This window comes from Elephas maximus, chromosome 16, assembly GCF_024166365.1.
Source record: "Elephas maximus indicus isolate mEleMax1 chromosome 16, mEleMax1 primary haplotype, whole genome shotgun sequence".
Lineage (NCBI taxonomy): Eukaryota > Metazoa > Chordata > Mammalia > Proboscidea > Elephantidae > Elephas > Elephas maximus.
The window spans coordinates 82418925-82446087 of NC_064834.1; the positions used below are offsets into that span (position 1 = coordinate 82418925).

The 27163-nt window shown below is 50.7% G+C and overlaps 1 protein-coding gene across 1 annotated transcript in view; it reads right to left on the reverse strand.

Annotated features, from left to right (window-relative positions):
* CFAP46 (cilia and flagella associated protein 46) overlaps nucleotides 1-27163 on the reverse strand; it is a 114340-nt gene that overhangs the window by 36800 nt on the left and 50377 nt on the right. Inside the window, exons 26-39 of the mRNA XM_049855990.1 lie at nucleotides 24572-24710; nucleotides 22606-22789; nucleotides 19697-19856; nucleotides 18427-18641; nucleotides 17024-17239; nucleotides 16129-16278; nucleotides 10596-10744; nucleotides 9353-9451; nucleotides 7544-7676; nucleotides 6766-6912; nucleotides 5515-5715; nucleotides 5228-5334; nucleotides 3414-3590; nucleotides 1424-1559 (exon numbers count right to left, since the gene is read on the reverse strand). Of these exons, the coding sequence (XP_049711947.1) occupies nucleotides 1424-1559; nucleotides 3414-3590; nucleotides 5228-5334; nucleotides 5515-5715; nucleotides 6766-6912; nucleotides 7544-7676; nucleotides 9353-9451; nucleotides 10596-10744; nucleotides 16129-16278; nucleotides 17024-17239; nucleotides 18427-18641; nucleotides 19697-19856; nucleotides 22606-22789; nucleotides 24572-24710 (2213 nt within the window). The remainder of the gene's footprint in view (nucleotides 1-1423; nucleotides 1560-3413; nucleotides 3591-5227; nucleotides 5335-5514; nucleotides 5716-6765; nucleotides 6913-7543; nucleotides 7677-9352; nucleotides 9452-10595; nucleotides 10745-16128; nucleotides 16279-17023; nucleotides 17240-18426; nucleotides 18642-19696; nucleotides 19857-22605; nucleotides 22790-24571; nucleotides 24711-27163) is intronic.

The window sequence follows — 27163 nt, forward strand, 5'->3', positions numbered from 1 at the left end:
AAGTTGTTCCTCAACTCACTGATGTTCTGTTATTTTTCTTTTTGTTCTCTTTTCTTTGTTTATTTCTAATAATTTCTATTGCTGTGTCTCCAAGTTCTCTAATCTTTTCTTCTTCAGTGTCTTATCTGCCATCAAATCCATCCAATGTAGTCTTCATCTCACACACTGTAGTTTTCATCTGTAAAAGTACTATTTGGATCTTTTTTTGTCTTCCATATCTCTACTTAACTTTTTGAACATACAGAATATAGTTATAATAGTTGTTTTAATGTCCTTGTCTTTCAGTTCTAATATCGGTGTCAGTTCTGGGTTGATGCCAATTGATTATTGACCTTATTATAGGCTGTACTTTCCTGCTTCTTTGCATGACTGATGATTTGTGATTGGTTGCCTGACATTGCGCTTTATCTTTTTGGAGGGCGAACATTTTCATATTCCTATAAACGCTCCTGAGCTTTGTTCTGGGATGCAGATCTTCCTTTTAGGGTTTTTCAGATGGGTCTGGAGCAGTGCTTACCTAAGGAAAACTATGCCTCTGACTGAGGTGAGGCCCTTCTGTCTACAACGTTCCATGAATCACGAGGTTTTCCAGTGTGACTGGTGGGAACGGGACCATTCCAGGACTAAGTGATTGCCTGGCACTCCTTCCTATATTCCTTTTAGGTGGTTCTTTCTCCAGCTTTGGTAATTTGCTCCCAGGCATGTGTTGATCACTGCTTGACTAAATGCACCAGAGGCCTCTCTGCAGATCTCTGGACTTTCCTCTCTGGTAGCACTTTCCTTTCTCACATTCTGTCCTGTGGACTCCAGCTGCCTGTCCTCCCTGGGCTTTTGGCTCCATCCTCAGGTCGGTGATCATCAGGATCCAGGTCTTTCCTCTCTGCGGCTGCAGTGAGCTTGCGCATGTGTGGGGCTCCCTGCTCTCAGGAGCCTCTATTCATCACTGTCTGACATCTGCTGCTTGGAAAGTCTGTCCAGTTTTGGTTGTCTAGGATGCTGCTGTATCACAGCCAGCAGTGGGAGCTGATAAAAAAAAAAATAGGCTTGTTTTTAAGATATAGAAATGTGTGTTTTTATGTTCATGGGAATGACCAAAAAGGTGCAGAGATACGATACGACACACATTTGTTTACAAGATATGTCGTTGCTGGTGGTGGTGGTGTGTGTCACATCAACTCTGACTCATAGCGACCATATAGAACAGAGTATAACTTCCCCATAGGGTTTCCTAGGCTGTGATCTTTATGGGAGCAGATTGCCACATCTTTCTCCCATGAAATGAATGGTGAGTTCAAACATTGACTTTTCAGTTAGCAGCCAAGCACTTAGCCAAAGTCTCCTTAGATAAGATATAGGAGTGCACATTTGCACACTGACGGCAATGACCAGAGAGGTACAGAGAGGTGATACAATACACACTTACATCTTGAAGGGACAGCAAACCCTGAATACTGCGAAACAGCTCCTCTTCTTCAGCTACGGCTCTCTGGGTCAAGTCATACGCTTCTAGGTAACACGCAGTTTTCTGTTCCTCATCTTTCTCATTTTGGGCACTTAACCTTACAACATCAGAGTGGAGTTTAGAACAAAAAAGTTAAAGCATTATGCCATTGTTGTTGCTGTGTATTGTCAAGTTGATTCTGACTCATAGTGACCCTACAGGACAGAGTATAATGGCCCCATAGGGTTTCCAAGGCTGTAATGTTTACGTGAGCAGATTTCCAGGTCTTTCTCCAGAGGAGCAGCTGATGGGTTCAAACTTCCAACTTTTTGGTTTGCTGATGAGCACTTAACCGCTGTACCAATGGGGCTCCTTATTATGTGATTAGTCCTAACTAATATGTAATGGGCAATTTTCATATGATTATACTGCATATTTCATTGGGACCTAAAATTGTACAATTAGATGTTTTATGTGAAAAGATATTCTCAATATATCTTAACAGTAGACATTTTTAAAAAGCTGGTATAACACAATATGCAGGTATGCTACTATTATTTTAATAAAAAATTAAGTCTGTGTATAAAAGAGTGAGTTGAACCAAAACACAGTATCCACTGTGCTAACTTCCTGTTGTTGCTTCCTGCATTTTCTCAAGCTCCTACAATGACCACGTACTACATCTGTGATAATGAAGATGATCATGATCATTAGGTCTCACAGGTGTCCAGGTGCTTTTTCTGCCGTCCAGTCTCTATCACCTTTCCCTTGACTGTGGTGTGGCACTTGAAATGCTGGCACAAGCCCCACGAGGTGGACCCAGGAGAGAAGGGGCGCCCCAAGTAAGAGCAAACTCACAAGAGGAAGGGTGCCCCAAGACAGTTTGCCTGTCCTGCTCTGCTGACAGGGGAGGGGCAGTCCTCATAGCTGCTGGGGTCAGGTTCCTGCAGTGGACATGGGCACAGGCATCAGATGAGCCTGTCTTCCCTTGGAAGCCCCAGAGGCTGCCCTCTGGTGGTGGGGGGAGCCCTGAGGGCTGTGTGGTAAAGGTGACCACACCTATTGGAGCACAGTGCTTGGGATCTACCTCCCGAGACCAGGGCTGAGTGTGTGGGTGTGAGATAGGGTGGGTGTGTGGTGGAGGTAGGTGTGGGGCAGTGTGTTTGCGAGTTGTGTGGAGTTAGGGAGCACTCTATGTGTGGTGTAGGTGTGTGTATGTGCAGTGGGAGTGACGTGTGTGGTGTACGTGTGCATGTGTCTGTAGTGGGACTGACATGTGTGGCATATATGTGTATGTGTCTGTGGTGGGAGTGACATGTCTGTGGTGGGGTGTGAAACCTGTGTGTTTGTGCAGAGGTGGGGGTGCTGCATGTGTGTGTGTGATGGGGTGGTGTGTCTGTGGTGGGGTGCTGTGTGTGTGTGTGTGTGATGGGGTAGTGTGTCTGTGGTGGGGTGCTGTGTGTGTGTATGATGGGGTAATGTGTCTGGGGGGTGCTATGTGTGTTTGTGCCATTGGTGTGCATGAAGGGTGTGCGTGTTTGTGCAGAGGTGGGGTGCTGCATGTGTCTCTGCATCAGTGACCCCGGCTGGCTGGTGGTACAGTTGCCATCCTTTTCTGGGGCTGAGAGATGGCCGAGCAGGAGGTCAAAGGGTATGGGGGGCGCGAGGAACACACACTGCAGGAGGTCCAACAGCCGCTGCAGAGCCCCAGGCCCTGGGGGAGGAGAGGTGACCCCGGGAGAAGGTGTAACCCCAGGAGGAGGGCCCAGCCTGTGGGCAGAGGAGGCGAGGTGGGACACAGGGCTGTGGGCATGGGTGGTGGGTGCGAGGGTCCCGAGGGCACCGGGGGCGCAGGGAAGGCAGGTGCGAGGTGGTCGATGGTGAGGCTCCCAAGAGGCCCTAGCTGCCCCTGAGGACCCATCAGAGAGCTGGGCCCCCTCAGTACATGCGAGTCTGCAGCAGCGTGTCTCACCTCTTTATCTTTGCACGCTCCAGTTTTATGTCCACGCACTTCTCTTTATAGCCACAGTTAATGAACTTTTTCTCAATTTCCAGCAAGCAATTGTCCATCTTGTTCAGCAGCACTGAGTACCCGGAAGGCTCACTGTGGATGGTCCCCTGGATGGCCTGGATCTGCAGGCCGACACACCTGAGGGGGAGGAGGCCACTCAGGCCCTGTGTGGCCATCCTCACTTCACTAAGCGATGGCTCCTGGCTCAAGCCACGGGTCCGTGACTTTGGTCACAGTCGTTACCTTGAGCTTTCATTCAGGGACACTGCAAGAAACACCTTCCAGGTGTTTCTCAAGGATCGGAAACCAAACAGGCCACAGTATTTGGTCTTAATGCAGTAAGATCAGAAATGAACAATACCCCCAGCCACCTCAGGAAATACAATCATTTGGAAACTCTTGACACACTCTTCTAAGTAACTCATGAGTAGAAAGGAAAACCCACATTGAAGGTACAAAGCCTCTGGAAGTGCGGGCACGACATGCCTCACTATGGGATGGGGAGCCGACAGATGGAGCTCAGAGGATGCATTTACTACGAAGGAAAATGGAGAATATGTGGACTAAATGTTCTGCTCAAGGAGGGGTGACTCAGCAGCAATCTAACACTCCTTCCCAATACGGGAAGAATTCAATAAAGAGGAACCAGAAAATGAAGAACGACAAAAACAATCAATAAAACAAAAAAAACAATAAACCAAAACCTGGTTGTCTGAAAAGATCAATTAAATTCGAGTCCGCAATTCTGATGCAGAAGAAGAGTGATGACCCAGATAAACTGCAACAAGGAGGACACGCCTGAGATAAAGACCGTTTAAAAGTTGTAAGAGAAGCTGCTATAGAAATTTATACTAAAACACCCTAAAGCCTAGTGAAAAAAAATTTCTAGGAAAACATAAACTACCAGAAATATAGCCCAGAAACAAACTAAAATCTAAAAGATGAGCCATCATAGAGGACATGGTGGTATGTTCAAGTCTGTCCCCAACAGTCTGCCGCCCACCAGACAGGTGCACAAACACAGAGTAATTTCCATGTGGCAAGAACGAGGGTGAGGAGGCGGGGGCTTCTCGGGCCACCTTACCCGACACCCTGACCCAGAGTAGAGAAGGCAGCACAGGGGAGGGGAAGCGCCCTCGCAGCACAAGGAGTGGGTGAGAGGACGGGACCCAGCGTGCGCTGGTATAAGGAAACCAGATGAACTTCTCTGTGGCCAACTTTATGGAGAGAAACCCGGTCATGTGATGGAGCTCAACACCGACGGCGGAGGATGACAGCACTAGAACCACGCAACACAAAACAACACAAGTACAACTGGCAGCTGGCCAGCAAGAGCAGTATCTGGCCTCACATTGTAAAGGTGTCTGCAAGAAACCTAGGTCAGATCCATTCCAGGAGAATTTAGGAGCAAAACGAGACTATCTGAGACCCCCTCTCTGGGTACTCCCCGACACTCGAGACAGGAAAAGCCGCACAGGAAAAGAGGAAGCTAACCGTCTGGCCCTCCTGGCCTCCAGGGCCCGAGCCACCTCAGTGCCATTCTGGGTGAGTCGGGTCGGGCAGGGCGTCCAAGCAAGCCAGACGGTGCGCCCCGGATGGTAGCTTCCAGCTCAGAGGACAGTTTGGGGTCTTCTAGAGCTGGGTCAGGAGGTGGGCACCTGGCCTCCCTGGGTCTCTGAACCCCCACAGGTTTGAAGTGTGGTTTAAAGACTAGTATGTGAGCAAAGTAAACCCTGATTTTTAAATTAATTGGCAGTTTTTCTTACAGAAGTTACCTGGCTTCCAAGTCAGTGGTCATGAATTCCAACAGTGGGACCCTGTTGGGCCGCTCCTTCTTGAGGACTGTGAAGCCATCTATAAGCTTCTGAAACAGGTGGCACACCTGTGGAGAACGCTGGCATAAACATGCCTCCTGGTGCTGCTGCGACACAGCCCTGCTCCCTGGTCAGGACCATAGCCCAGGGGAGGGAGGAGAGACCCTGGACCTCTCCCCAGCCTGCGACAACAGAGCACAGCCCACCTGGAGGAACGCCCCAGCTCTCCGTCACAGTCTCCTCCTCACCTGCATTTGTCTTGTCTCGTTTTCTAAGGACAGGATTGCCTCTGCAAGTGTCAAGGTGGAGTGGTACCAAAATTCCTCGTTCCCGCCCAGGCGCTGGGCCCTCTCGATCATTTTCTCTGCCTGTCCGTAGTTCTTTTCCTTATTTGCCAACACAGCTAGAAGGTACAAGCACTTTGATTCTGCACAAGGGTCATTGAGCTCCTACAAAAGATACAGAGAAAGGGACACTCACACACTCACATACACACGTACACATGTATACACACGTGCACATGCACATACATGTACACACATACATACATTTTCATACACATACATACCCATATACACAATACACATACATACCTACACACATATGTACACACACACATACACACATATATACCCCAAACCAAACCCACTGCCATCAAGTTGATTCTGACTCACAGTGACGCTGTAGGACAGGGTAGAGCTGCCCATATGGTTGCCAAGGCTGAAAATCTTTACAGAAGCAGACTGCCACATCTTTCTCCTGTGGGGTGGCTGGTGGGTTCAAACTGCTGACCTTTTAGTTAGCGGCTGAGAGTTTTAACCACTGTGCCACCAGCGCTCGTCATACACACTCACACACACATATACACATATATATACACACACATGCACACACACACAGGTCAGGGCTGTTGACGTCTTTGGCAGCACAGGAACTGTTTATAATGGACATTCTCAGACAAGCACAAACATGAGAGGCCAGCATGATGGGCCCCTCAGCCGGTCACCCAGCCCCATAGTCACTGACATGGTTCCAGTACCCTCATCCACATATGGTTTCAAAGCGAACCTCGACTCCACTGATTGCTATCCCTCATTGCCATTGTCCTTTTCTCCAATGCCCAATCATCTCCTGGGGGTCAAAGGGACCTTGCAGGTGGCCGTTGGAGTTGGGACACGTGCTCTGGCCAGCACGCCTCATGCTATCCTTCCACCTGTGTGGTTCCTGGTGTTTGGAGGCCGCAGGCTGGGCACTGTGTTGTGGGCCACTTGAGGTCTGCAGCCCTCCTGACACTTGCAGGGATTCTGTTAGAGGCTCACTCACGCTTGGCGGCCCTCCTGGGCGTCAGGCCTTCAGCAGGGGCAGAGGGACAGGGAGCAGGGCAGAGCCTGGACACAGCAGGGCCTGCGGGGCCTGACAGATCAGGCTGGGGACTGCCCAGAAAGTGAGTGGGCGGGCGGTGGGGTGACTGAGGGGCCATGGGCGAGGTGGCTCCACACCTGGAAGGCCTGGCATGCCTCTGCGAGGAGCAACCTTGCTGGCTGGTGTAGGTCCATCTCCAGGAGCACTTCTGCCTTGAGGGTCCACAGGATGGGGAAGGACATTCCATCCAGGCCCTTCCCAGTCTCTCCGTTTACCTTCAGAATCTGCAAGACACGCAGCCCCGAAATGCCCTGTCTCTTGGGTGACGGGAGCTGCCCTAAGCCGGAGCTGGGTCTGTACTGCAGCCCTCAGCCCACACTGGGGAGTGGCTTCTGCCTGCGTCAAGGTGCCCCAGACCTTGCTGCTTCCCACCAGCTGGTTCATACACAGAGATCCTAGTCTCCCGTGGGGACAAAGCCCCTTTTAATTTAGAGTGGAGTTGCTCTTTCTTCAGAGCATGGCAGTGGCTGGAATGGTGACTTTACAACTGGCAAATCCATGGGGAGAGGGTCCCATGGTCTCGAAAGAGCCAGTCAGCAGGCAGAGTTGGGAGGCCTCCGAGGCCGCTCTCTGGCAGTGGGGGCATTCCATGCCCGGTGCCACCTCTGCCCCGTGGAGCCCCTGTTCTCCTGCACCCTTCTTCTCTGGACTGCTGCTGCATGGGCCCTGGATGGACAACCGCCCCACACGGGTCTGTCGTGCACTCGAATCTCGTCTTCCTGGAAGATGCCCCAGGCCGCTCAGGGGGGATGAATCATGCATCTCTGGGTTTCCCAAGATTTTAGGTACACTGCACAGAGGATAAACACATCTGGCTTACTGGCCAGCACTGGCCTTCCCGCACTGCTCACTCGCCTTTTCCTTGGCCTCAAGGGGTCTGATTGCTTCTGGCTGTGCTGGGACCATCAGCTCGGTCAGCATTTGCAGGCTATCCTCCAACAGGGGCTCCTTGTTTTTCTCTTTTTTCAGGGCGATTTCTTTCCTGCAGCTGATGTAAGTAAAACAGACGATACACAGCAGAAGAAATACAATGACCAGCACGTACGTAAAAATATCCAGCTTCATAGCAATCAAAGAAATTCCAGTTAAGGCAGCTATGAGAAGCTATTATTCACACAAGTGTTTACAAAGATCAAAAAACTCCCATAATGTGGCAGCACAGAGGGCCCTAGTTACTCCTGTAGCCCATCTTCCTCCCCAGCTTCAGACTCCTGCTTCCAGCTTCTGCAGACTAGTGTCAATGCGCTTCTCAAAGGGAGAGCGTTCAGGGCCACCTACTCACCTGAGTGTCCACCTGTCTGCCTCTTTCCCGCCTGCCCCACCTGCCTCCTACCCACCCACCTGCCCACCTGCCTCCTGCCTGCCCCCTGCCTACCTGCCCACCTACCTGCCCCCTCCCTGTCTCCTGCCCATCTCCCTGCCCCCTGCCCCCTGCCTATCCACCTGCCCACCTGCTTCTTGCCCACCTGCCCAACTGCCCACCTGCCTGAGCACCTGCCTACCCACAGGTGTCCCTCCATCTCAGAAAGGCAAGGCCTCCTTCTGAGCTGTGGCCAGCCCACTTCCCACCACTCTCTGGCCACACCCTGGTCTCAGGCCGCTGGCTCCACCAGGGCCCCTCCCTACCCCCACTGCTCAGCACAGCCCGGCTCCAGGTGGTCCTGAGAAAAGTGAGGCGCAGCCACCTGACTTCAACCCTCCAGCAACACCCCATGCTGGAGTCAAGCTCCCTCCATCCCCACTCTGCCCAACCTCTCAGCCCACCGACCTCTCCAACCTTCCCACCCTCTGCTCCGAGCAAGGCCCCCTCCCCTCCAACTCAGGCCTCTGACACTTTGGATCCCCTGCCCATGCCCCAGCCCCTGAGGCACCCTCTGCATTCAGGCTTCCTTCACCAGTGGCTGGAGTGTTTTACATGGAACAACTCCCCCCGCCCCACCCTTACACTGGGCCCCCAGGCTCTGGGCCAAGTGTCCTCCCAACACCCCACTGTCCAGCATGGCGAGGCTTCCAGGAGACTCAGCAGGGTGGCAGGGCTGGTCTGGTGACCCCAAAAGCCCTGTGCCTCCCCAGACCTGCCTGGTTGCTTAGGGAGGGGGCGGGGCAGGGAGGGGCAGGCATCTAGCTGTCCTGGGAGGGGATCCATGGGCTGTCCTGATCACACAGAGGTGGCTAGAAGTGTCCGGAGGAGTGGACCTGACTGCGGCAAGTAGGTAGATGGGCAGAGCCCTGGAAGAAAGCCTGCAGGAGGGCCTGGGCCTGCCTGGCTCGGGATTCTCTGCATGTGGCTGGCTGCCCCTGGCTGCATCTCTCAAATGTAAGCCACAGAACTTGCCTCTCGACCAGGCCACTGTCCCATGAGTGAAACAGCGAGGGTGACCCCAGCACTCAGATGGTACAGGCGTGCACTCCAGCTCCCGTGGGCACTTGTGTGCACAGGCCCTGTCCCCACTTGGCAGAGGAGTACACGGCCTGCCCAGGGTGCCCCGCCACACGAGAAGCCTCCCTCTCCTCGCTTTCTGAGCTGGGAGCAAACGGCACCGTGGAGCTGATGCCCGCGGTCAATGAACTTGCTTTACTTTAGGGCACGCTGTCCTAGCTGCTAGCTCGGCATGCCAGGTGGGCTGGATGAGAAGGGCCCACGTGGTGTCACAGCAAACATACCTTGCTTGCTCCATCTCCCCGATGTATGTCTGCCCAACCACCTCCTCGTGGTAAGCTGCTGCTTCTCTCAGCTTCAAGTCATAGCACACCTGGGCGAGTCTATGGGAAACGACGTGAAAAGGGGAAGTTACGCCGTCCTGTAGCAGCCAGTAAGCCAGAAAATGAAACCCTCTGGAAATTGTTTCAGTTACAGTGTAAAAACTGGTAAACTTCAAAAAGAAATGTATAATTTGATTATATTTTTAATGATTTTTTAAGCTACATGAAATTACTAGGAAAAAAAAACAGGTGGCTCCAACAAATTTCAGATAGAATTTTTTTATTATTTACTCATCTATTTATTTCATTCATCTGCATCGTCTCACAGTTACCATCAGAGGTAAGGATCGGGCACAGCTGGTGGTGCTCTGGCCACCCCCACCTCAACTTCTGGCAGTGAAGTTCTGCTTTCATACTTTTAAAACAACTTTTTATTTTGAAATGATTTCAGGTTTACAGAAAAACTGCACAAAGACCATAAAGAATTCTTAACATGTACTTCACTCAGCTTCCCTTGTTGTGAATACCTCACCACATTTACTTCACTGTTCTCTCCCGCCTCTTCACACGTGTGCCCACGCACACATACCCACAACCACACCCACGCATTGTGCCCACGCACACATACCCACAACCACACCCACACATTCCCTTTGTCGTTCTCTCCTCCTCCTCCCTCCACATGTACACACACACACACATTTTTTTCTAAACTATTTGCAAGTGAGTTGAGACATCATGCCCCTTTATCCCTAAATACTTCAGTGTGCATTTCCTAAAAACAAGGACGTTCTCTTAACAACCAGAGTGCAATTATTAAAATCAGGATCAGGTAGAAAATTCAAAATACAAATATCATTTTTTAAATATTCAAGTATTTCATTTAGTTTGACTTTAGAAATTTTAGAGGCTTTATTATTTACACATAGTCAACTATACTATGAATTTTCTAAAATGCTGTTTACTCTGACATTGCTTTGAGGACATTTTCACTCTGGCCACTTAACTGTTTCCCAGTTTCCCTGGTGGTGCAGTGGTTAAGAGCTCAGCTGCTAACCAAAAGGTCAGCAGTTTGAGTCCACCAGCTGCTCCTTAGAAACGCTTATGAGGCAGCTCTACTCTGTCCTATAGGGTCTCTATGAGTCAGAATCGACTTGGCGGCAACGGGTTTGGTTTGGTTTCGTAATCAGGCAGCTGTACCAACCTGAGGTGGTAGAGGTCTGCGAGGCTCTTGCTGTCCACCACGGACTCTGCGATGAGTACGCCCAACTGAAGAACTGGGATCATGAGCTCATAAAGGAACATCTCCTTCAGGGCATTGACCAAGTGGTCCAGGTAGTATAAACTGTATGTCTACATGAATATACAACCAACACATAGGGTCAGAGAATAGGGAGAAATGTTAGCCCACTAGCTTGTAGGGTCTTTTCTGCAAAGAGCTTTATCCTTCATCACAGTGATAAGCATAACGTCAGGCACACAGTAGGTGCTCCACAGTGTTTGCAGAAAACTAGTCCATTATCAAGAGAAATTAAAGAAGACCTAAATAAATGAAAAGACGTATCACATTTGTGAATTGGAAGACTCAGTACGGTAAAGATGTCTATTCTTTGTCAGTTTTTTTTTTTTTAAATGAAACCTAACAAGCTGGTTCCAAAATACACATGGAAACACAACAAAGAATGCAAAGATTAGCCAAGACCTTCTTGAAGAGCAACGTGCAGGACTTTGTCTGCCACACTCAAGGTTATGAAGCTACAATAATTAGACAGTGAGATGGTGGTGCCAGAATAGACAATTAACTGATGGAAGAGAGAGCCCAGGCCACTTGATTCGTGACAAACGTTGTTAGGTGCCGTCGAGTCTGTTGCGACTCATAGTGATCCTATGTAACATTTCACGCTCCAATTATTAATGGATGTTTGCAGCAGTTTCTTCTCATTTTGAGTCATGCCACACCAGCAAATGAAGGTCCTGAAAGCTTGACTCCATCCACATCATTAAAGTCGACTCCACTTGGAGGAGGCAGCTCTTCCCGAGTCGTCTTTTGAGTGCCTTCCAACCTGGGGGGCTCATCTTCTGGCACTATATCAGACAGTGTGCCACTGCTATTCATAAGGTTTTCACTGGCTAATTCTTTTCAGAAGTAGACAGCCGGGTCCTTCTTCCCAGTCTCTTAGTTGGGAAGCTCTGCTGAAACCTGTCCTCCATGGGTGACCCTGCTGGTATCCAAATACGGGTGGCATAGCTTCCAGTATCACAGCAACACACAAGCCCCCACAGTACGACAAACTGACAGACACATGGGGCCATGACAGATGGGGCACCGCAACGAAAAGGGGTAAAGTGACTGTTTTCAATAAATGGTGGTGGGACAATTGATGTTGTTAGGTGCTGTCGAGTTGGTTCCAACTCATAGTGACCCTACGCACAACAGAACGAAACACTGCCTGGTCCTGCACCATCCTTACAATCGTTGTTATGCTTGAGCCCATTGTTGCAGCCACTGTGTCAATCCACCTCACTGAGGGTCTTCCTCTCTTCCGTTGACGCTTTACTTTGCCAAGCATGATGTCTTTCTCCAGGGACTGATCCTTCCTGACAACATGTTCAAAGTATGTAAGACACAATCTCACCATCCTTACTTCTAAGGAGCATGCTGGTTGTACTTCTTCCAAGACAGATTTGTTTGTTCTCTTGGCAGTCCATGGTACATACAATATTCTTTGCCAACACCACAATTCAAAGGCGTCAATTCTTCTTTGGTCTTCCTTATTCAATGTCCAGCTTTCATATGCATATGATGAGATTGAAAATACCATGGCTTGGGTCAGGTGCACCTTAGTCTTCAAGGTGACATCTTTGCTTTTCAACACTTTAAAGAGGTCCTTTGCAGCAGATTTTCCCTCTGCAATGTCTCTTTTGATTTCTTGACTGCTGCTTCCATGGCTGTTGATTGTGGATCCAAGTAAAATGAAATCCTTGACAATTTCAATCTTTTCTCCATTTATCATGATGTTGTTTATTAGTCCAGTTGTGAGGATTTTTGTTTTCTTTATGTTGAGGTGCAATCCATACTGAAGGCTGTAGTCTTTGATTTTCATCAGTAAATGCTTCAAGTCCTCTTCACTTTCAGCAAGCAAGGCTGTGTCATCTGCATAATACAGGTTGTTAATGAGTCTTCCTCCAATCCTGATGCCCCGTTCTCCTTCATATAGTGCAGCTTCTCGGATTATTTGCTCAGCTTACAGATTGAATAGGTATGGTGAAAGGATACAACCCTGACGCACACCTTTCCTGATTTTAAACCACTCAGTATCCCCTTGTTCTGTCCAAACAACTGCCTCTTGATTTGTGTACAGATTCCTCAGGAGCACAATTAGGTGTTCTAGAAGTCCCATTCTTCACAATGTTATCCATAATTTGTTATGATCCATACAGTTGAATGCCCGCATAGTCAATAAAACACAGGTAAACATCCTTCTGGTATTCTCTGCTTTCAGCCAGGGTCCATCTGACATCAGCAATGATATCCCTGGTTCCAAGTCCTCTTCTAAATCTGGCCTGAATTTCTGGCAGTTCCCTGTCAATATATTGCTGAAGCCAGTGCTATTCATAAGGTTTTCACTGGCTACTTCTTTCCAGAAGTAGACCGCCTAGTCCGTCTTCCTAGTCTGTCTTAGTTGGGAAGCTCAGCTGAAACCTGTCCTCCATGGGTGATTCTGCTGGTATCTGAATACTGGTGGCATAGCTTCCAGCATCACAGCAACACACAAGTCCTCATAGTATGACAAGCTGACAGACACAGTGGCGGGGGGTTGGGGGGGACAATTGGGTCTCCTTATTTAAAAACACGAAGAAGCTTGATCCCTTATCTCATACCACACACAGAAATCAACTTCAGGTAGATCCTAGATTAAATCTGAAAGATAAACTATGAAGCTTTAGCAAAAATACTCTAAGAGAACAGCTCCATGATCTTTGGGGTAAAAAACTTTCTCTCTTTTAACCAAACACATAGAAAAGCCCTAATCATGAAGGAAAAGATTAATAGCTTTTATTACATTAAAATTAAGAATCTTTATTCATTAAATTATGGAAGACTGAAGAAGACTTGATGCCTTTGAATTGTGGTGTTGGTGAAGAATATTGGATATACCATGGACTACCAAAAGAATGAACAAACCTTTCGTGGAAGAAGTAAAACCAGAATGTTCTTTAGAAGCAAGGATGGCGAAACTACGTCTCACATGGTTTGGACATGTTATCAGGAGAGATCAGTCCCTGCAGAATGACATCATGCTTGGTAAAGTAGAGGGTCAGCAAAAAAGAGGGACCTCAACAAGATGGACTGACACAGTGGCTACAGCAATGGACTCAAACATAGCAACAATCATGAAAATGGTGCAGGACTGGGCAGTGTTTCATTCTGTTGTACATAGGGTCGCTATGAGTCAGAACCAACTGGACGGCACTTAACAGCAACAACAATTCATTAAAAGACCCCATTAAGAGAGTGGAAAGGCAAGCCACAAAGTGGAAGAAGATGGTCTGCTATTAATTTAACTGTTACGGTGTTCTTGTCAGAATACATAAAGAATTTCTTCCAATCAATAAGGAAAAGACAGAAAGTTTAGTACAATATGGGCACAGAATTTGAACAGGCACATTGCAAAGAGAACATCTAAATAGCCAGCAAGCAGTTGAGAAGGTGTCCAGCTCACTATAATCAGGCAAGTGCCCATTTAAACCACAACAAGGTACAACTACACACACACCAGAATGGCCAAAATTAAAAAACTGAACAACACTAGCTTGGTGAGGGTGTGGAGCAATGTGAGCTCTCACTCGATGAAGGTGGGAATGGAAACTGATACAACCACTTTGGAAGTCAATTTGCCAATATCCCTAGGTGGCGTAAACTGTTTCCACTTGCCTACTAGCTAAAAGGTTGGTGGTTCAAACCCACCTAGTGGTGCTGTGGAAGAAAGCCCTAGTGATCAGCTTCTGTTAAGAAAACCTGTGGAGCAGTCCTACTGTAACACGTGGGGTCACCATGTGCTGGGATTGACTCCACAGCAATGGGTTTTACTACAGTGGAGAACATACATGCTCTATTTATGATCTAGAGATTTTACTGCTGGGCCTGTACTCCAAACACATGGGCATGTGGGTACTGTGGTATGTGCACACACACACTCACAGAAGCTCTGTTTGTAGTAGGCAAGAACTAGAAGAAATCCAAACGTCCAGTGGTGAATGTCCTTCTGCAAGTGAATGGGTGAACAAGTTTGGTCTGTTTGTGCAATGGAATATTCTACAGCAATGAAAACAAGCAAACTATAGACACAGATGAACATGGTGAATCCCACAAACATGTTGAGTGAAAGGAGCTGTCATGGATTGAATTGTGTCCCCCCAAAATATGTGTCAACTTGGTTAGGCGATGATTCCCAGTATTGTGTGGTTGTCCTCCATTTTGTGATTTGCCTGTGTGTTATAAATCATAATCTGCCTGTGGCTAAAGAGGATTAGGGTGGGACATAACACCCTTGCTCAGGTCATATCCCTGATCCAATGTAAAGGGAGTTTTCCTGGGGTGTGGCCTGTACCACCTTTTTATCTCACAAGAGATAAAAGGAAAGGGAAGCAAGCAGAGAATTGGGGACCTCACATCACCAAGACAGAAGCACCCAGAGCAGAGCGCATCCTTTGGACACAGGGCTCCTGCATGGAGAAAATCCTAGCCCAGAGGAAGACTGATAAGGACCTTCCTCCAGACCAGGAACAGAGAGAAAGCCTTTCCCTGGAGCTGACGCCCTGAATTTGAACTTCTAGCCTACTAAAAAAGGCTGTGAGAAAATAAATTTCTCTTTGTTAAAGCCATCCACTTGTGGTATTTCTGTTATAGCAGCACTAGATGACTAAGACAGAGGCCAAACTCAAAAGGTTATGTACTGAATGATTTCGTTTGTATGAAGCTAAACAACAGGCTGAGTCACGGCTCCAAAGTTATCAGATCCAGATCCTGTGAACGCAACCTTGTACGTCGAAAAAAGACCTCGAGATGGGGGGATTATTCTGGATTATCTGGTTGAGCCCTAAATTCAAACATGAGTGTCCTCATAGGAGGAAGGAAGAGAGAGATTTCACACACAGAAGAGGAGGCCACGTGAAGATGGAGAAAAAGACTGAAGTCATTCTGGGGCTTAAGCCAAAGAACACCTGGGGTTACCGGAAGCTGGAAGAGGCAAAGCAAGATCTTCTCCTAGAGCCTTCGGAGAGAATATGGTCCTTGATTTCAGCTCTGTGACACTGTTTTGGACTTCTGGCCTCCAGAACTGTGAGAGAATAAACTTGTGCTGTTCTAAGCCACCAAGTTTGTGGTAATTAGTTACAATGGCAATAGGAAATGAATACACAGGACTGAAGTGTCATGTTTAGGGATGCATTCTTGGGGGTGAATGCATAAGAAAAGGCTGTGCTTCTCTCAGGTGCTGGCCTACAAGAGTTGTTAAGGGAGAAAGAGTGGCAGTGGGAAAGCGACTGTGGGGCCCTGGGGCTGAATAAGCTCTGTGCCTTGGTCTGGGTGGTGACATGAGCTGCTCCCTCTTTAATAATACACGTGCTTCCTTCTGGGCCATATTTCACTGCAGAACGCCTTGGAGGCAGCTCCCAGTCAGGATAATGCAATACTGGGTCATCACAGCCCTGGCGGTTCCTTCAAGTCCACTTACGGGCTTCTGGATGCTCGATGGGTTGACAGTGAGGTTGCTCTTGTCCTGTTTAAATATCAACACAATCTCTTCTGGGCAGGAATAGGAAGCCCACTCTTCCACACTTGCAGGCAAATCCTCAAGCCGTTTGCTGGGAACAGGGGTTTGAAGCTGTGAAGGCAAGAATTTGGGATTTACTTTAACAAGTGGGGCTAGAAAATGTGTGTTCACATGGTCAGCTACATAGGGGCCAGCCTGGGGAAGACATGTTCTTGGGATGCTTACGGGAACCGTGCTCCCTGCAGCCTTGGCCCCATGCTATGGCCGCCTTCCCTGGATCAGGGCAGCCACAGTGGTTTTACTTCTGAAGCCCTGGATGCCCACTGCCCCCTGCACAGGGCACTTGGCATCCAATCTACCTGGGTGCCCAAATCTAGAATGCCCTGCTGGCAGCGGGTGCCCCAGGAGCAGGGCTCTGCTGCACCCTGGCCCCACGCGTCATGCTCGGTGAATGCAGAGTGAGGAAGTGTACAGGACCCCACCAGAGCCCCTGGGTGGGTATCAGGTCTCAATGCTGTGCAGACATTCCGGTCCCTCAGCCAGCCCAGGGAGCAACTACTATTCCAGGATGGAAGTTTCATGTGCACACAGGGCTCTCATCTATTCTTCTCCCACCCCAGAGATGCCCCTACCCCTTCAGCATATTCAGGGCCAAGGCCAAGCCTGGTGCACCCAGGGCAGAAGACTATGTGAGGCCACTTCTCCAGGGGCAAGTGCCACCTCCTTCACAGCCACCTCCACTTGACATGTAAGGACCTGCCCCAGCCTGAGTCTGTGCCATCCCTCGCCCTGCTGCTGGGACACTGACCCAAGGCTGCCGAGTCAAGTGGCCACACGCACCAACCAGTGGCGCTACCTGCTTGGTGTCCTTGCCCTTCTCCTTCTCTTTGCCCTTCTCCTTCTCCTTCTCTTTGCCTTTTTCCTTCTCCTTGTCTTTGCCCTTCTCCTTGTCTTTGCCCTTCTCTTTGTCTTTGCCTTTCTCCTTCTCCTTTTTTGGTAATAATGAAGGTGAACTACTTGCTGCTACAGTCTTGCTTTCTGAAATTGAGTTTCCTGCTGTTAACAAGGAAACCTGAAAAAAAAGAAAGAAAGAGGCCCTAACTTGCAACACTAGATGCAGACACAGGCCCAGCTTCCCGCTGTATACCGTGAGCTGGGCACCTGCATCCACAGGCCCTCAGGGAACTCTGACGCACTGCATAGCCACCCACCATCAGTTCTTCTGTCCACCTTGTCAAGGCAGTGACACCCAGCCCAGGGTGGGGCACAGTGGTAGAGGGCAAAGGCTGGGGGAGGGTTTTAGGAGGAGGCGGGCTGATTTGGCTTGGGCAGTGGAGGTTCAGGAGGTTCCCCTGCAAAAGGGCCAAGAACAGCAGGGGATTGGGGGCTGGTCGAGAGTCAAGGGTGGCCTTGTGTCTTCTGGTTTGTAATGCTGGTGATATAGCCAAGCAGAGGGGAGAATATCAATGCCAACAGATGGAAACATGCCCACATCATGAAGGTCGTGAAATTGTTTGGAAAGACTCTTCTCTCTTTAAATGGCAGCTGTGTTTCCCAAAGGAGGCTTAGAATGACTGTTATGGATTGAATTGTGTCCCCCCAAAATGTGTATTAACTTGGCTAGGCCGTGATTCCCAGTATTGTGTGTTTGTCCTCCATTTTGTGATTTGATGTGATTATCCTATGTGTTATAAATCCTAATCTCTGCCTGTGGTTAATGAGGCAAGATTAGGTTACGTTCAAGAGGATTAGGGTGGGATGCAACACCTGTACTCAGGTCGCAGCCCTGATTCGAGGTAACGGGAGTTTCCCCGGGGTGTGGCCTGTATCACCTTTTGTCTTACAAGAAACGAAAGGAGACAGAAGCAAGCAGAGAGTGAGGGACCTCGTGCCACCAAGAAAAAAGTGCCGGGAGTGGCGCCTGTCCTTTGGACCCGGGGTCTCTGCTCTGAGGAACTCCTAGGCCAGGGGAAGATGGATCTTCCCCCAGAACTGACAAACAGAGAAGGCTTTCCCCCAGAGCTGGTGCCCTGAATTTGGGCTTCTAGCCTCCTAAACTGTGAAAGAATAAATTTCTGTTTGTTAAGGCCTCCCACTTGTGGCATTTCTGTGACAGCAGCACTGGATAACCAGGACAATGACCAACAGGATTCTGCTTTCCAAAGAAGGTTCTAGAATGACCTCTGGCTAGAAGAGTGTGGGCTACAGAGTGGCACGGGTCTCACATGCCCCCCAGCCTTGGCGACCAGCCAGCCTCACCTGCCAGATCTGTCTGACGAAGGTGTAGGCCATCAGGCAGCAGTCCTGGTAGTGGGGTGAGCTTGGGGACAAGACCAGCGCCAGCAGGATGTGGGCGCAGGCCAGTGCGTCCAGCTGCCTCACGTCCCTGAGACTTTCCAAGGATGATGTCCCAGCCTCCACCGTCACTGGGGGGGTGCCTGACCCCTCCAGGGCTGCTTGAAGGGGTATGTGCTCTTCTGAGAACAGGGGTGCAGCGTGAGCATGCTGGCAAGAGATGGGCCCCCCATTCACCCCTGCCAGCGAGTTGTCACCGAGGCTGTTGAGGAGGGTCTGCAGGTGCCTCGGTGCCCTCAGTGCCCTTGAGTCAGAGGGGACAGTGTCCAGTGCCCATTGCCCCTCGTGGCTGAGCCCCTATTTCAGGGCCTGTTGTGGGCAATCTGTGTACTGGATGCTAGGGCCCATCTAGGCAGCTGTCCCCTCTCAGCTTGCTGCCCCCCATCGGGGTCCCCACAGGAGTGGACACGGGGTCCCCTCCAGCCTCGGCGTCCTGTGGTCTACTCCCAAGTGCTGCCCTTGAGGGCAGGGCCCCCAGGGTGCCCCACAGCCCCCATGTCTGCTGTGCCCAGACCACCGCACCAGAACCCCTGGGTGAGCCTGGGGACTGTGGCTCCTAAAACTCCCAATGATTCCAGAGTGTTGCCTGGGCTGTCCCCTCCCCAGCACCATGGGGCTCAGCAGACCCCACCTCAGCCTAAGCCATAGCACCCCCTGTCCCACCAGTTGTCATGAGTGGGGTCTGAGAGTTAGCACTGGGAAACGGAGAAACGAGTGCTGATACCCTGGTGTTACCCGTAGAACCTGATGTAGCATAGTGGTTAAGAGCTACGGCTGCTAACCAAAAGGTCAGCGGTTCAAATCTACCAGGCGCTCCTTGGAAACAGTATGGGGCAGTTCTACTCTGTCCTACAGGGTCACTATGAGTGACCCTGGTGTTAGGTACTGGGAAAAGCATGGGTGGGCCCTTCTGCCGCAGGACCAGTCCAGGGCTGGGGCGGTTAGAAGGGCCTGCACGCGTTCCTGACACCGAGTAAGGCTGCATTCCCCCACAGCACTGCCCAGCTGTTGCACAGTCATTCCACACTGACTGTGCTCGGCTGCGTGAGGGGGGCTCTCTCCTTCCCTGTCGGGCACTAAGGGATCAGACCTGGTGGGAGCCCACCTCGTGCCCAGGGCTGCTGAGGGACTCAAGGACCATGAGAGTACTGACGCCGAAGGAGATGCTCCTCACCTCCTGGCTGGGCAGTGCTGTGGGGGAGCTGCATGGCCAGCAGGATCTCGGTGGCCCACTTGAGGTGGAAGAGCACGTCCTCTCGAGGAGACTGCTTGCAGTACAGCCACTCGCCCAGCTCCAGGATATAGTCCACCTTCTGCCATGCACTCTCGGGCTTCTTGGGGATCAAAGAAAAGGGACCGAGGTTCAGTTCCTATCAAGTCAACATCCTGAGAAACTAGTGTTGGAGGCTCGGTTTCTGCGATGCGCTAGCTGTTAGCTCGCTCGCCAGGGGCGCTGTGACGGGCTGCCTGGGTCACGATGAGCAGGTCTGCGTCGGGCTCCTCAAGACCCTTCAGGAATGTGTTGTTGCTTGTTTTCCTGTGCTGTGTGCAGGGGACGTCCCTTTGCCCTGCTGCTTCTGCCATCCCTCCTGCCATCCCTCCTGCCACCTGCCTGACAGGCCCCCTGAGTGGATCCCCAGCAAGTCTACCCCCATTTCATCCTGTGCTCTCACACCTGAACATCAAGCTGGGCCCTACCCTCCCCCGTGGGACTTACAATCTATTGGGGGCTCAGGTGGAAACAAATAGCAGAAGGAACAAGCCTAGCGCATGGCTCGATGCTATGGTCTCAGGTAGAGTGGCGGGTGTCCAGGGCAAGGTACTGGACAGCAGGATGGGCGGGACCTGCCCAGGAGGGCAGGTGAGGCGGAGGGGGATTTGGAAAAGAGAGTGTCAGGCAGGGGTGAAAGGCCCAAGGTGAGAGCCTCTCAGACATTGTTCCTGCTGGGGCTGGGCCAAGGCTGAGCCCAATGAGGTCCAAGAAGCCAGGGCCCAGGGCCAGGCAGCACCGTTAGGACCTGAGACCTGGGTCCTGAATTGGACAAGGGTTTCTTAGATACGACACCAGGAGCACAAGCAACAAAAAATCAGAATTCATCAAAAGTAAAACCTTTCGTACTACAAATTATACTGTCAAGAAAGTGAAAAAATGATTTGAAAAGACAACTCACAAAACAGTGTCCGGAATATACAACTCAAAAACAAAAAGTCCAACAACCCAATCAACAATGGGCAAAAACTTGAAAAAATGCTTCTCCAAAAAGGTGTATAAATGGCCAGCAAGCACGTGAAAAGATGTTCAACATCATTAGTCATCAAGGAAATGCAAATCAAAACCGCATGGATGGCTGTGATAAAAAAGACGGAAAATAACAAGTGTTGGCGAAGATGTGGAGAAATTACAATCCTCCTAAGTTGCTGGTAGGAATGTGAAATGGTGCAGCCACTTTGGAAAACAGTCTGGCTGTTCCTCAAAAGGTTCACCATAGAGTTACCACGTGACCCAGCAATTCCACGCCTAGGTATACAACCAAGAGAAATAAAAACACACGGCCACACAAAAACTTGTGCAGAGAAGTTCATAGCAACATTATTGACAATAGCCCCAAAGTAGAAATAACCCAGATGTCCATCAGCGGAAGCTGGAGCAACAAAATGTGGTCCCTCCACACAATGGAATATTATTCAGCCATAGAAAAGGAATGACGGCTGAATCTTGAAAACATTATGCTAATCGAAAGGAGCCAGACACAAAAGATTACAAGTATCCCATTGACCCCATTTATGTGAAGTGTTCACAGTAGGCAAGTCCAGAGAGGCAGAAGATAGATTAGTGGTTGTCAGGAGCTTGGGGAGATAGGGAATGATGGCAGATGGGTGCGCTTTTTATTTGGCAGTGATGAAAAGGTTCTAAAATTGGTTGGGATGATGGCTGTACAACCCTGTGAATTCACTAAAAACCGCCGCAATGTCCACTTAAAAAGAGAGACAATGGGAGGAAGGGACTGGGTTCTTTGGCACAGGGAGTCAGCAGTGTGTTGTCCTTTTTGGCAGGCTCTGGCCCAGGCGTCCAGGCACCTCCATCCTCACTCACGAGCTGGCTGTCCTGCTCCCTCCAGTCACTACCTGACCCTGTGAACCTGGTGAGGCAATCTTGAGGGAGGACTCAGTCTCTGGTTATAGGAGGCTGGTGCAGAGGCCCCCAGGACATAGTAGCCCAAGGTGGAGTGGTGCCTCAACCCCACTGAGACTCACTGAGAGCCGCTGAGACCATGGGAGATCCTCCAAGACCCGCTGAGACCTTCAGACAGCCATTATGAGCTGCCAACCAGGCTCTGGGTGCCTGTGGTACCCAGGCCTCTGCATTGCCCAGGGGAGGACTCCCACAGTACATGGCAGGGCTGGACTCCTGACCAATACACCACTTCCCCCTCTCACAGGGATGCCCCTGACCCTGAAGCAACCCAAAGACCACTCAGCACCTGGTAAACTTCCTGTTTAAGAGATGCCTACACCATTTAAGACATTCACTAATGGGTTCTGTCTTTCAACTTGGAGAACTGTGGATTGTCTTTAGTCCCTGGAGAGCAAGCATGGCTTTCTTGTCCTTAGGTCAGGCCCGTGAGCTCTGGCATCAACCAATGGCCAACGCACCCCCCAGAACCCCACACTCTGACCCCCATGCATGGAGCAGGTCTGTCTTATCCACAGGTTCTTGGGGGTGGGACGAGGGAGTGGCTGCCCACCACCCAACAAACGTCCCCATGCCCGCTCCCTCCGCAGCCACCACCCGGGTCTGTGCATCTGCCCTCCCTTTGACTGTCCTGAGAGGCCCTGGCATTTTTGCCGAGGCTTCACCCACTCTCCCTGGCTCCCATGCACCGACATTGGCTGCCTGCCACACACAGGATCCCACTCCCTCCAGGCTCCGCCTGCTACCGACTCGTTAGCAAGAGAAACTTGTTTCAGGCTAGCCCTGTGCGAGTACCCTAGCACCATTCTCTAGCAGTGGCCTTCCTAAAGGGCCTCGCAGCCTCCCGACCGTCTCTGCAGTGGACTCGCTTGGAGTCACCAAGGCCCCACCTGCAGGGCCTGGATCGCGCTGTAGTAGCACATCAGCTCCCCGTAGACACTCTTGGAGTTCAGCGCCAGGCGGTGCCACATGTGTGCCAGGTACTCCTCACTCTCGTCTTTGAACTTCTGTATCTCCATTGAGAAGTTCTGGCCAAGCTTGGCCTTCACAATCACCATGTGTTTGAAAATCAAGCTAAGGAAAAGCCAAAGACGTCAATGCTCAAATTGAATGAAAACATACAGAACATACAATTCACCTACCACTTCATTAAATCGTCTTCCATTTTCCTACTTACAAAGATAAAGCAAAGTGGTGCCTGAGTGAGTTAGGGGTTTTGTGTTGTGTTTTAAATACCCATTCTTGTTTTGCTGAATTCTTGCTAGGGAAATGAAGTCCTTCAATGGAAATGGGGATGTGGGTGAACTTATTTAAAAACCAGACATGTTTACAGCTGTATAAAAAAAAAATTTTTTTTTTTATAGTAATAAAGACCTTCTGATCCTAAGCAAGTGGAGAAGTACCATCTATGTTTATTTTTCTTTTGTAGCATGAACCCCCGGGGACAGTGTGCTTGGGAGAAAGCTGGGCCCTCAGGCTTCCCTTCTTCTGGTACGGTGTGTGCGTGCGTGTGTGTGCGCGCACGCGTGCAGTCCTGCCAAGGTGGGGTGTCAGCGAGCAAACTGCTCCCCCCTCCAGTATCATCCGGGGTGTGTGGTGGTGACGTTGTATTTGCGGAAATGTTTTTTCTCCTTGGTTTATATCTCCATGGTGCTTCTCAATGGGTGACCCACAGCGCCTACACCAGAATCAAGTGGAAAGTTTGTTAAAATGAAGATTTCAGGGCCCTTCTCCCACCTGCTGGATCGGAACCTACCCAGGGATGCCTCTGCTCAGGCACGTTTGAGAACAAGTGTGTGTGTGAATGAGAGTGTGTGTGTGTGAGCACGTGTGAGTGTAAGAATGTGTGAGTGCATATTAACGAGTATGAGTGTGTGAGCATATGTGAGCACATCGGTGTATGAGTGTGTGTGAGCATTGTGAGAGTCTGTGTGTGTGAGTATGAGCACGTGTGAGCATGTCAGTTATATTAATGTGTATGAGTGTGTGGCTGTGTGAGCATGTCTGGGTATGAGTGTGTGAGCATGTGTGAGTGAGAGCATGTGTTATATTGTGTATGAGTGTGTGTGTGAACATGTCTGTATGTGTGTGAGCACGTGTGAGAGTGTGTGAGTGTATATTAACGTGAGTGTGTTAGTATGTCTGCGTAAGAGTGTGTGGGCGTGTCCATGTATGAGTGTTTGAGCACGTATGTGTGCAAGCATGTGTGAGCATGTGTGAGTGTGAGCATGTGTGAGAGTGTGAGTGTATATTAATGTGCATGAGTGTTAGCATGTCTGTGTATGAGAGTGTGTGTATAAGCGTGTGTGAGCATGTGAGCATGTGTGAGTGTATGCTCTGGAGGCCTGTGGGACACAGGGGAAGGCACATGATTAATCATCTTGGGTTAGCTTGCACTTGAGCGAAGAAGGAGGAGTCTGAGAGGCTCCATTTTGCTCCAGGGAGAGGGTGCTGGGGAAGGGGTGCTGGGAAGAAGGTGCTGGGGAGGGGGGCTAGGAAGGGATGCTGGGGAGGGGCGCTGGGAAGGGGACACTGGGGGGGTGCTGGAGAGGGGCCCTGGGAAGGGGCCGATTGGGAATGGGGCACTGGAGGGGGTGCTGTGGAGGGTTGCTAGGGAGGGGTACTGGGGAGGGGTACTGGGGAGGGGTGCTGGGGAGGGGCTGATTGGGAAGGGGGCACTGGAGAGGGGCGCTGGGGAGGGGGCGCTGGGAAGGGGCGCTGGGGAGGGACCGATTGAGAAGGGGGCACTGGAGAGGGGTGCTAGGGAGGGGGCGCTGGGGAGAGATGCTGGGGAGGGGGTGCTGTGGAGGGGCACTGGGAAGGGGGAGCCGGGGAGGGGTGCTGAAGGGCACTCACAGGCGGTGGGGTGTCCGAGGCAGCACCTGCACGGCCTCATCCAGCACCTTGAGGCCGCCCTCCCAGTCGTTGTGGTCAGCGTAGCTGTGGAACAGCAGGCCGTACAGCGCGGCCCGCAGTGTGAGGTCATCCTCAGCCCCTGGGGGGAAGGCGTGTGAGGGGCGGTGGTGCCTGACTCCACTCCCACAGGTCCTGCATCCTAGGACCTACCTGACCCCCAGCAGAAGCCCCACCCTTGCCAATGGCACCCTCTGACCCTCCCGGGGACTGACTCCAGGCCATGGCAGTCAGATTCTGGCTGTTGCTGACAGACGCCCTGAAGGCGAGGGCTTCCCTTGCAGGGGCTGACAGGGAGTGTGGACCCCACAGGCAGTGAGCCCTGCACTCTGGTGGGCCGTCAGTGTGAGCCTGCTCCCTCTAGGTAAACTGTGTTGACTCTGGCCTCTGACTGAGAAGCAGGGTGCAGGCTTTGCTCTCAGAGCTAAGTGACTGAGGGTTGGGGAGAGGCGGTCTAGCTGCCCGGGGCACCGCAGCAATGGCCAGGGTATGCAGGACTCCCAAAGTTCATGCCGGCTGCAGATGGAGCAGGGCACCAGCCAGGAATGGACATGCACAGGGATGGATTGCCAAGCTCACTTGTGCCTATTTACTAATCTGTAGCACAATTTCACCAAAAATGTGGAGAAACCTATGTGAGATTGTGCACTAGAGATTAGTAAATAAACACAAGTAAGCTCATGTGTACCTTGCTTACTGGTCAATCCGCCCCTGGACATTTGGCACTTGACCACATTGTAGACCAAGGTGTGCATGTGCTAGGGATAATACAGTCAATATCTCCCAGATTTGAGATGAGGCCAGAACTAAGGGCGCACCCGTGTTGTGTTCCTAACAGGCACGCACACAGAACTGCACTCCCCTACCTGGCAGTCTGCCGTACTGTCCGTCTGCCATACTATGGGGCTTGCATGTTTCTGTGATGCTGGAAGCTTTGTCACCAGTATATCAAATACCAGCAAGGTCACCTACGGGGGACAGGTTTCCATGGAGCTTCCAGACTAAGATGACTAGGAACAAAGGCCTGGCAATCTACTTCTGAAAATCAGCCAATGAAAACCCTGTGGGTCACAGCAAACTATTACTCCAGATAGTGCTAAAAGATGAGCCCCTAGGTTGGAAGTCACTCAAAACACACAGCGGCCACAACCACGGACTTGAGCACACCAACAGTCAATCATGAAGATGGTGCAAGACCAGGAAGCATTTTGTTCTGTTGTACGTGGGGTCACCATGATTTGGAGCCGACTAACAGCAACAATGAAAGAACTACATTAGCATAAATTCAGCAATGAGCACCAGAACTGCTCTTAAAAAGACTGTAAGAGGTAAGAAGAGCCACTGGACAATGGCTGCCAGGACTGAAGCCTGGGTGGACAGGCAGTCAGGACCACGCCTTCTGGGATGAGACAGCTGGACTTGACGGGGTCATCCCACATGACCATGTCTCCAATGGCCAGCTCCAAGCTACGTGATTCTGGCGGCCCCATGTCCCTCTCCTACCATTTGCCTTCCACCAGGTGCTTCCAAAGCGGCCCCCCAGGGCAGGCAGGCCTCACACCAGCTACCCACAGCTTTGGACCCATCAGGATGCTCCACCCACCAGAGCTTCCACAGCCTCTGCAGCCCTCCAGACCTTTCTCTTTCAGGAAATCTTGATACTTTTCATGAGCTTTAAAATGCCACCATGAGGAAAGGGAAAAGGAAAGACAACATCCTCTCGCCCGTGCTCTGGTCCAGCACCACTTCCTGCCAGCCCCCGCGCCGAGCTCCCACGGCTGCAGACAATTCTCACTTCCAGCCAGAGGTCCAGCTCTAGGACTGGACACTTGGGTCTATTTTGTAAGAAGAAACAAGGCTGCAGAGAGCATAGTCAGGCATGTCACTTCGTTTCCCCTCTGAGTTGCAGTGAACTCCCAAGAACAGGAGTCTCTTGGGTCAGAGGTAGACATATCTGGAGTCCTGCCACATGCTGCCACACTGGATCTCTGAGGACAGCACATGTTGTCCTTCGAGGTCACAGGCACGTGGTTATCGTCACACTGTGTCACCATGGGGCACTGAAATGTATGGGCCTTCCTGCCAGGGACTGGGCAGGAAAGAGCTTTGCTGGTCAACATCTGAAGCTCAGGGACCACGTAGTCTCCTCCACTGTGTGAATTCACTGCCCAAACCCTGGCTCCCCGAGCCTGGGACCAAAGCCAGGTGGCGGGGAGCCCTCACGTATGTATTTGTTTGAGATTACAGCTAATCCAACGGTCAGAGCTGCACTGCGTGCGCTGCATTTCCTTCATTTGCAGGAAAACGGATGTTCTCCAGGATCCGTGGTCACATCTGTTGGCCTCTTACCCATGAGACTTGAGGCTGCTTTTCCAGTCAATTTACAGAGGCACACGGCAGGCTGATGCTTACCAAGCACTCCAGAAGCCACCTGCCCCTCCTGGGGCCATCCTGACTACGGAGGAAGAAGATTGCTCTGCAGACCTCAGCTGTTGCAGTTTTGGGGTTAATTTGTTACTGCAGCACAGCATAGCC